The following is a 10,320-nucleotide window of genomic DNA, read 5'->3' on the forward strand; positions in this document are numbered from 1 at the left end:
TCAAACTGCCAACCCTTAGGTTAGCAGTCCAGCACAAACCGTTTGTGCCACACAGGGACCTTCTACGGAGGGCTGGTTAAATTATGGCACCTCCACATAGTGGAGTACTACGCACCCATGACAAAGCATAAGAATCCTCTCTGATTTCACTGTTGAGTGAAAAGTGCAAAGTGCACAGTAGTTCACTACTTTTTCTGTCAAAAGAAGTTTGAGAATGAAAACTCTATTTCTATTTGCTTATATTTGCATAAATAATCTACAGATTATTTATGTGGGTGTTGAGAGGAGCTGGGCAAGTGGGGGAGGGGAGAGGGACAGAGACTTTTTGCTGTACACCTGTTTTGTATTTTCTGATTTTTGAAACGTGTGATTCCATTTCCTATTCAAAACAATAAATTACAAAAGGAGGGTGGTGGCAAGCAAGCAAACGAAACCAAACTATTAGAGAAAAGAAATTCTAGGACCTGCCCTTCTCTAAGTACTTGATTCTGTTCAGTCTGGAGCTCAGTCTTGACCTTAGATTAGAGCCAACTGAGAACTGGTCAGACTGATACATTTTGGGGGTTGATGTTATTGGACTTCTCCTTTGAAGGCCATCTGAGTATCAAAGCAGGGAATGTCTTTATTAAACAAACAAACAGCAAAAAGTCAAACAGAAAACTTAGGCAGGTCATGCTCCCCTCTCTGCATCTCCCCCCCCTCCAGATGAGAGAACTATTTCCAAGGGTCCTCAAGTCCAGCCCCACACCTGGTGGGGAGCTCACTTTCAGAGGGTATGGTAGGACCCCCTAAGCCATTTCTCTCTGCCTTCCAGGAAGCCACTTATCCTCAAAGGAGCAGGCCTTCGTGGGCCAAGAGGGGACAGGAAGACACATGGGGCACAACGTTCCTCCACACTGGGGCTTTGGGAAGCTACAATGACAGACCCCATCATGAGCCTTCTCCCAGAAGCTCCTCTGGGAGGAGGGTGGGAAAAAGGACATGGCACAAGGATCACTTCTCAATCCCTCTGGCCACTTCTAGGTTGTGTTAAGTGTTGCTCTTGTTATTACTGTTGGGGATCAGATCAGGAAATGACCTGAGAGGACTTACTACATGCTGGGACCTCTCCCTCTCATTCCTGCAAAAAGCCTGTGAAGTGCTATTTATTACAACCCCATTTTATAGATAAGGAGGGAACAGAGTAACAGAGAAATGAAGTGACTCCTCCAAAGTCACACAGCTTGTGGGGGCCAGGCCACCCAGATGTTTTCCTTCTAACATGCCTTCTCCTTGGGCCTGACTCCAGCTGGACACTGCAAATCAGTTACGTGTCAAGAGCCAAAGGAAGGAAGATCTGGAACAGTGGAATCGCAGACACTGTGACAGAGTTGGGTAGGGTTGTGCTTTGCATTTTCAGGCCCCTTGGGAGGCCTGTTGCCTTCTCCATAGCTCCAAATGGCAGTTTGTGTTGATGGTTCCAGTACTCAGGCTCTGCCTTTCCACTCCCCTATCTCTTGCTCTGTGACCTTGGGCATACCCCTTGCCTCTCTGGGTGTCAGTTTCCAGGTGTTAGTAATGGGGGCGAGGTTGGTGCCTTGTGGTGGTTTGTGCGCCTCAGCACTGCAGGCTGCAGAAGTCAGCGGAGGAGAAGAGCCTCAGCACATTGACCAGCGGGAACATGAGCAGCGCTCCGACCAGCGAGCCTAGCTGCACGGCCGCCCCACACCACAAGAGGGCGCTGCGGCTACGGTCGCGCAGGATCATGCCCAGCATCGCCTTGACGTAGCTCAGACAACCAGAGAACAGCACCCACGAGGCCACCTGCAGAGATGGGCGGGGAGAGAGGCAGAGTGATGGGTGCTTGTGGGGGTGAGCCTCAGGGGTGAAGGGAGCTAACAGGATGACCCAGGAGGGCTAAGGGAACCCCACGGAACTCTAAATACAAAGAGAGCCCCATGGTATGACCCCGTAGGGCAAAGGGGCTCCATGAGTTGACCCCCCAAGGGCAAAAGAGAGCCCAGTGGTTTTTCTGGCCCCCATGATAAAGTCGAGAGCACCTGAGAGAAGACCACTGCTAACATACACAGGTGGGATTCAGAAAGGCTGGGCTGTGACCTTGAACCAGTCACCTCACCTAAGACCCCATCCCAAATGAGAAATGACCCCTCCTCCCTATCTACCCAACCCAGGGCTTCCTGAGAGACGTTGGTCAACAGAAAGGCCTGCACCCAGGGTCTCCTGAGGCCTTGGCTAGGAGGTGCAGGGCAGGGAGGGGAACAGCCTCCAGACCAGATACTTACGATGAGGACTTCACCACCCCAGTGGCCCTGCAGGAGGGGGCAGGGGCTCATCACGGCCATGGCCATGTTGTAGGCCCCAAACCCAGTCCCGAACACCACGAGGACCCCCAGGAATGGCAGAGACCTAAAACAGAGTGGGGAAGGTGAGAAAACGGCTGTAAAAACCACTTGGGAGCAGTGTCTGACCTCCTCTAACTTCACGAGGGGAAAGGTGAATCAAGATCAACAGTCCAAGGCTGATTCCTATGAGTTGGAGGTCAGCCATGCCTCTTCTGCCATCTTTACCAACTCTGACACCAACTGTCCTTCCCACGGCACTCTCTACTTCTCTGCTGGGTTCAATTATTCATTGCAATGGCCACACAGAACTCACAAACCATACACATGACCTCTGCCCCCACTCTTTCCCGGGGTCCATGTGGAATGGCCACCATCTCCAGGGTTAGGGGTTAGATCCATGCGGAAACTTCCAGGCCACCCAGGGGCCAGTGAGGCTTACGAAGGGGAGGGCTGACCTAAGTCACACCAGGCATTAATGGCAGGGTCCAGCATTCTGGCAGGACAAGCAGAAAGGCCTCTGGTGCCAGATGGACCTGGCTCAAATCCCAGTTCCACCATTTAAGCTGTGAACCTCAGCAGGGCTGTGGTGACCTCGAGGAACGAGCGTGCACAGACTGACTCTGGCCCTGGGCCCCATCTTCTATCTACCTTATCTGCTGCTATTTCTTCCTGTAACATGCCTAACCTCAGCCAGGAAACTAGGCTGACTAGAAGATGGCTTGGATCATAGTACTGGCACTGCAAGTGTGCAGTATGACTTCAAGTGACCCCTTCCCTCTCTGGCCTCAGCTACCCCTGACAAGAACAAGAGGTTTGCATGCTCTCCAGGGCCCTGGCAGCTGACTCGGACAGACCGCCATTGACCACAAGGAGCACCACTCTTCAGGGGGCCTCCCACGCAGACCCCATGCCTGGTAGTTGAGGACACTGCTCCTCATTTGAGGTCCTTGTCCACACTCTCCAGAATGCCAAGACTGGTCTGCACCATGGGTGAGAAAGAAGGCGTCTGTCCCTGCCTCCAAGGACACTTTCTGCTCCAAGATTCTTGGATTCTGTGACTCTCAAGTTCCGTAAAATTCTAATATTCTGGGTTTCTCAGACTCTGCAGGTCTGTGGCCTCTGTCCTGCTTCTCCAGAAATTTCAATCCTCCCTCTAGGGTTTTAAAGCCTTGTTGTGGGTTGGACTGTGTCCCCTGGAAAGATATATTGAAGTCCTCACCACCGGTACCTGTGAATGTGACCTTATTTGGAAATAGGTCTTGGTAGATGTAATTAGTTAACACCAGGTCATACTGGAGCAGGGTGGGCCCTAATCCAGTATGACTGGTGACCTTATAAAAAGAGAAGAGACACAAACAGATGTGAGGGGAGATGGCTGTGTGAAGAGGGGGGCAAAGATTGGAGTTATGCTGCCACAGCCCAGGAATGCCTGGGACCACCGGAAGCTAGAAGAGGCAAGGAAGGATCTTCCCCTAGAGCCTTCAGAGACAAGCAAGGCCCTGCTGGCACCTAATTTTGGACATCTAGCCTCCAGAATGGCCCAAGAATAAATTTCAGTTGTTTTAAGCCACCCAATTTGTGGTCCTTTGCTACAGCAGCCACAAGAAACCCAAGGGAGATAACCTGGCTTCCTGGAAAACTGGCATCTTCTGACTGACTCTGCTGTCCTCATTCCCCCTCCTTCCTGCTCTGGGGGAGGTGGGTGTATGCAGGTGGGGGTGGGCAGCTCTGAGAGGCCAGCAAGGGCCAGGCAGGGCAGAGGGGTGGATGGGAGGCTCTTAGAGCTACAATTGCATGACCCCAAGGTTGGCATTTCTCCTACTGGGGTCTGAAGCCCCTGCATCAGAGCAACCCGCGTTGCTTATTAAAAATTCAAATCCCAGGTCCCAATCCAGGCTCAATTTGCATTGTACCAACTTCCCTAGTCATTCTTCTAGACCTGCAGCTCCAAGGGGGCCAGCTGTGGGCTGGAGGCAGGAGGGCAGGGCTGGAAACCTGGGAATTGCACCAGGTCATGCTCTTTCTCAGAGCTTGTTTTCTCCTTTATAAAATAGGAACTGCAGTAGCTGCCTGTTTCTCACCATGGGGCTGATGACGGTCACGGCTGACGCTTTCACAGGACCTGCTGTGGGCCAGGTACTGCTCTGTGAGCTCTACAAAATCAGCTCATTTTATCCTCCCAGCAACCATAGGAGATGGGAGATATTATTATCCTCATTTCCCAGATAAAAGTCTCTGAGGCACAGAGAGGTAAAGTGACTGCCCAATATCACACAGCTAGCAAGTGGCAGAGCTGGGATTTGATTTCAGGCAGTTGACTGCACACACAGCCTAATAGATGGGGCTTGGAACTCTGGGTTCTGGAGTGACATCCGCCCCCCAACCAGGGTTCCCCAGAGTCAGATGGGGCAGACCTGCTAGGTAGGAACATGGCAAAGAAGCAGGCAAGAGGGTTGGCCATGGAGCTGAGGGTGGCAGACAGGTGGTAGGTGACGGGCCCGTAGGACAGGCAGGAGTAGGTCTGCACAGAGGGCAGCACGCCATTGGTAAGTGCGTTCACAAAAGCCACCAGGAGGTAGATGAAGGTCAGCTGAACCGGGTGGAGAGGGGCTGTTTCCTCCTCTAGAGGCCCCTGGTCCTTGCTGCTGCCCTCTGGGCCTGGGAGACCCAGGTCCTGCTTCTCCTGTGGCCGGATGGAGTGGAGGATGATCTGGGAGCTGAAGAGGTCCTCGGTGGAGGCCTCCCAGTGCCTGGGCTGGCGCTGGAGGAGGAAGAAAGCGACTAGGCAGCAGGCCATCATAAAGGAGAGCAGGAGGAAGAAGACCAAGGGTGAAAAGTTGGCGGGGAGGTAGCGGCTTTCCAGGTGGACAGTGGAGGCTGTAGTCCCCGTGAAGGCAGACACGAGAGTGCTGCTGGCTCCCTGGGTAAAGACAAAATAAGGGTTGGTCAGATCCCTGGGGATGGGAGAATGAGGGTCGGCCAAGTCCCTGGATGGTGTCAGGACCAGGGTTAGTCAGATCCCTGGGTGATATCAGGATGAGGGCTGGTCAGGTACCTGGGTGATGTGAGGACAAGGGCTGGTCAGGTCCCTGGGTCATGTGAAGATGAGGGTCGGTCAGGTCCCTGAGTCATGTGAGGATGAGGGTCAGTCAGGTCCCTGGGTCATGTGAGGATGAGGATTGGTCAGGTCCCTGGGTGATGTCAGGACGAGGGCCAGTCAGGTCCATGGGTGATGGGAGAATGAGGATTGGTCAGGTCCCTGGGTGATGTCAGGACAAGGGTCATTCTGATCCCTGCGTGAGGTGGGATGAGGGCTGGTTAGATCTCTGGGTGATGGTGGGAGGAGGTTCAGTCTGGTCCCTGGGTGATGTTGGAATGAGGATCAATCAGATCAGATCCCCGGGTGTGAGGTAGTGAAGCAATGTTTAAAGTCTATAGTTCTCAATCCTGATTGTACCCTAGCAACACCTGAGGAATTCTGACAAAATACAAGGTCACAATCCCTTATCTGCAATTCTGAAATCCAAAATGCTCTGAAAATCAAAATATTTTGCAGACCTAGTTGGCAACAACCCTTGAACTAAACTGATGTGTGGCTATTTACAGCCCTAATTGGCCCTCTGTGTGTGGATGTTGATGGGCTGTGAGCAGTGGTGTCACTGCGCTGGGTCACTGGGTCCCCTGTGTTGCTGGGGACTAGGGTGGCATGTTCTCAAATCTGAAAATCCCAAATTCCAAAATATATCTGGCCCCAAGGATCCAGATCAGCCCCACCCTCAGAGATTCTTATTGAATTGTTTTGGATGTGAGTAGCTTCCCCAGGTGATCTAAGGTGCAGACAGGTAAGAACACTGGTCTATTCAATGTTTAGGAAACACAAGCCCTCTGCATCATCTACTCATGATCAAACCCAGAGCAATGCAAGGGCTCTGGGTCCCACCAGGTACCTGTGTGATGCCAATTGTCCTGTTAGTCACAGGGCTTGGGGTGGTATCTGGTGTGTTAGTGATGTTGACGCAGGTGGTAAGACCCGAGCCCTGAGCAAGAGCCACCAGGGCAGGCAGGAGGCCACTGAGTCCTTCGCCCACAAAGAAGGTATTGAGGTAGCGGGCAGGCAGCCGACTCATGAAGGGCAAGAAGGTGACGGAAGAGGTACAGTCCACCAGGGCCAGGAAGAAGGTGAGAACCATGAAGGCAATGCTGTGGTGGCCATCCAGCACCCAGGAGGTCATGTTCCAGAGGAAGGCGAAGAGGACGCAGGTTATAGTACCCACACACACGATGGTGAAGATGACGGGCACCTCAGGAAGGCAGCTGGGCCGGAAGTGATGGAGCAGGGTGACCAGGAGGGGACCGATGTTGGCCAGCTGGATGATCACCGTGAGGTAAGAGGGCAGGTACCAGCTCTCAGGCAGCTCCGTCACCAGCAGGGGCAGCTCTACCCAGAGCCCATTGATGGCTACCCAGGAGCCTGTTCCAAAGATGCAGACCAGCAGGTGTAGCAGGAAGGCCATGGTACTGTCTGCCTTGGACCAGAGGCACCGCCTCCTCAAGTCAGCCTACAGCCGAGAGGACAGAGAAAGATACCAGGTGAGCAATCTCTAAGTTTACAGCTTAGCAAGAGACTGTGCTTTTGGGCCCAATGTTTTCTCATCATCCCTCTCCCCATGAACAAGCTGGCTTCTTAGTAGCAGAAAACACAGGCAAATTCCTTTATAACTGGGGAAAACCTTCCTAACCATAAGTCATAAATCTAGAGGGAACAAAAGAAAAGTTTGATACATTCAACTGCATAAAAACGAAAACAAACACAAAATAAAAATGTTACCGGGTGGAAACCCCAGGTTCTTACTTGACATGACTCGTATTGGCCAATAAACGAGAGACCGAGGAGGGAGACCAAGAAGGCCACCTTCATTTCATTGTACAAGGAAATGGAATCAGTCGGAGCTGATGTTGCCAAGACTGCTCGCCAAGGGCAGGCAGGCAAGTTACTTTTAAAGGGGTTTACAAGTAGGGAGTTCATACAAGTTATGTCAGCAACATTCTTTTTTTTTTTTAAATGTTTCTGATCTTTCACTGTTTTTTTTTATTATTTTAGTTTAAACGTTTACATTTCAAGTTAGTCTCCCATACAAAATTTTATACATACATTGTTACGTGACCCTAATTGCTCACCCCATTCTGCAACAGCACACTCCTCCTTTCCGCCCCTGATTCCCCATGTCCATTCAACCAGCTCCTAACCCTCTCTGACTTTCCTTCTCACCTCTGGACAGAAGCTGCCCCTTTGGTCTCTTGTATCTACTTGACTAAGAGGCACACTCTTCACGAGTATCACTTTATGTCCCACAGTCCAGTCAAATCAACGTCTGAAGAGTTGGCCTTGGAAATTGTTTTAGTTCTGGGCTGATAGACAATCCAGGGGCCGTGCTTTCTGGGGTACCTCCAGTCTCAGTCAGACCATTAAGTCTAGTCTTCTTACTAGAATTTGAGTTCTGCACCCCGTCTTTCTGCTGCTCCATCAGGGACTCTCTGTTGTGTTCCCTGTCATGGCGGTCATTGGTGGTAGCCGGGCACCATTTAGTTCTTCTGGTCGTCAGCAGCATTCTTAACCATACTACCCAGGCACAATGGGGTTTACATATAACATTCAAGCAAAAGTAGGATTCAAATGCAAAGCGGGTGGGGGGAGGGCGGGGAGACAGCAAAGGAAAGGATTTTTCAATACAACACTGTAGGGGAGGAAGCTAGGTAAAGAATACAGCATTGTGGGGGTTCTGTCTCACTCCTCCCATTTCTTCTTGGACACTGGTCATTCAAGACCAGTGTCCATTTTGAACTATAGCCTGGTGTGGAATTGTCTGGCATATTTTCGTGGAGGGGTAAATACTGGGCCTAGGCCTTTCATTGTGGTGACTGACCTCTTGTTGGTTTATAACTGTTTACTAAATGTTAGAAGAGTGGCTTTTATGCCCTGTTTATGTGAATGTCTTCCTAAAAGAGTCTTTTTTTTCTTTTTTTCAGATTCTCTTAGCTATTATCTTTATACTTCAGGGCCCAGTTGATGTGTCTTTATGAGTCTTCATAAGTCTAACTCCAGCTAGGTCACAGTTTTTATGCTCAAGGACTGGGAATAATGGCTCCAATATTATCTCTTAAATCATTCTTTCTTTTGATTGGAGATTGGAGATATTAATACCTGGACTTAGTTGAGCCCTTAGGTGGTGGCCATGGCAGGCTCTTTAAACTCATGGTGCTGGTTTTCCACCAGATACCATCTGGTTCTTCACCAGGATCTTAACAGCGATGTCAATTGCATTGGTAAAGTGAGCAGACTCAATGTATATCAACATTTTAGCCGGAGGCCTTCTTTTTCCCCTTTTAAGTGTGTAAGACAATCAAAGATAAGTTTTATTATGCCTAATAATACTGAGATGCAGACTAAGACTTGCAGTAGTGACCTAGCCCATGTACTTATCCTGACACTAATCAACCAAACAAATTTGGTGTACGTTAAGGGTGTTACAGTGTGTAACCAAGTAGCTTGCTGTCTAATTCTATGTATATCCTGTTCTACGTCTCCTGTGTTATTTATCCAAACGCAAGAAGACATATTTGCTACAGCACAGACTACACTTTCTTGGGCTAATAAAAAAACTAAAGGCTATTTTGTTATCTCATGTCACCTTGGCTAATTAGGCGAGAGATTACTGTTCTGTTTTTATCTCATTAGCAACTTCATCTGTTATTTGTCCCATAATGATTGATAAATTTCTTAAAGATTTCTTCAATTCAACTATACCGTAACTAGGAATTAAAGCTACCAACCATACCCTGAGGGTTGGACCAATAGGTTTCTTTTTGACTCTCGTTTTACAGTGTGTAACAATTTAACATTACCTTTTCAATATTTACTACTATCATTACTATGAATATCTTAAAGATAATCTTAAAATGCTCAAAGTGCATTGCCCATGCATTCACCAGGAATCTAAACAAGAGATTGCCCACATTAACTCACTGTCAGTTGGAAAGGGATCATTTAAAACCAGTGTAGCTGGATCCACAACACACAAAGATTGTCTGGAGGAAACAGAAGGTATAGAAAACTTCACATGTGACAACTAGATTTTCATTAGAGAATGCATGATTAACAAGATGATATAGGACGGACCTCTCCTATTGGAGGTCTTCAGTTAATCTGTTTAAAACACACTAAGTGTTCTTCTCAAGGGCAAGCTGTCCCTCCTTGGTCTACCTATTAACAGTCATGGGTCACTACGTCAGAAGCAGAGTGTCACAAAACTGTTTTTACGAGAGAATAACTTCTAATTCAAGAGTTACAATATCTAAACCCATTAGTTAAATAATTTAGGAGAAAGGAAAATGGTTTCTTATATCTAGAAAGTAGGACCATAAAAATATCAGCAATATTCCCACATAAAACCCCTAGTTTCCTTTCATTTACTTGGTCTTATGTAGTTAATTTCTATTCCACATGATTCTGGATCAGCCACAGTCAGCTTCTGCATGGGAGTTCTGGAAATTTTATTCAGTCTAGTTACAGTCCTTTTCGCAAGTCCAGTATAGTCTGTTTGTTGAGATATTTTGGCCAAACGTTTTCAGCATATCAGCAAAGTAAAAACTTATCTGCAGATGACAAAACTTAATATGGCCGCGATTAACTTATAAAAATAATATTCTTATAGTGAAAGACCTGATAGAAATTAATTACAAGCATAATGTAAAGGCTAAATGAAATCAGTTAAAAAAAAAACTTTAGATAAAAATGTCACTAAATATAACCATTAACCATATTTTTAAAGAGCTTCAGATGTAATACATGATAATCTTGAGACATAATACCAGGATATACCAAGTCAGGATATTCCAAGAATATACCAAGATTATGAAATCTTTAAATACCTGAATAGTAATAAAAGAAAACTTTGTAGGTAAATGATGTAAATTCCCA

At 48.2% G+C, this 10,320-nt stretch overlaps 1 protein-coding gene across 1 annotated transcript; it reads right to left on the reverse strand.

The window, feature by feature from the left end:
- Nucleotides 1-1,596: 1,596 nt before the first annotated feature.
- Nucleotides 1,597-6,856, reverse strand: SLC52A3 (solute carrier family 52 member 3). Its single transcript, XM_004370490.1, has 4 exons — nucleotides 6,290-6,856; nucleotides 4,757-5,262; nucleotides 2,283-2,406; nucleotides 1,597-1,803 (listed from the first exon to the last, which is right to left on the reverse strand). The coding sequence occupies exons 1-4, from the start codon at nucleotides 6,854-6,856 to the stop codon at nucleotides 1,597-1,599; spliced, it is 1,404 nt and encodes a 467-aa protein (XP_004370547.1).
- Between the last annotated feature and the right edge of the window lie 3,464 nt (nucleotides 6,857-10,320).

Source organism: Trichechus manatus, unplaced genomic scaffold (assembly GCF_000243295.1).
Source record: "Trichechus manatus latirostris isolate Lorelei unplaced genomic scaffold, TriManLat1.0 scaffold00008, whole genome shotgun sequence".
In the NCBI taxonomy this organism is placed as follows: domain Eukaryota; kingdom Metazoa; phylum Chordata; class Mammalia; order Sirenia; family Trichechidae; genus Trichechus; species Trichechus manatus.

Bases quoted from the DNA above. Each gene is read 5' to 3' on its own strand.
- SLC52A3 (XM_004370490.1), bottom strand. From the start codon at position 6,856: ATGGCCTTCCTGCTACACCTGCTGGTCTGCATCTTTGGAACAGGCTCC. The intron at 5,263-6,289 runs GTACCTGGTGGG...GTCTTTACCCAG, and splicing joins GGACAATTGGCATCACACAG to GGAGCCAGCAGCACTCTCGT. The intron at 1,804-2,282 runs GTAAGTATCTGG...CCATCTCTGCAG, and splicing joins GGGGTGGTGAAGTCCTCATC to GTGGCCTCGTGGGTGCTGTT.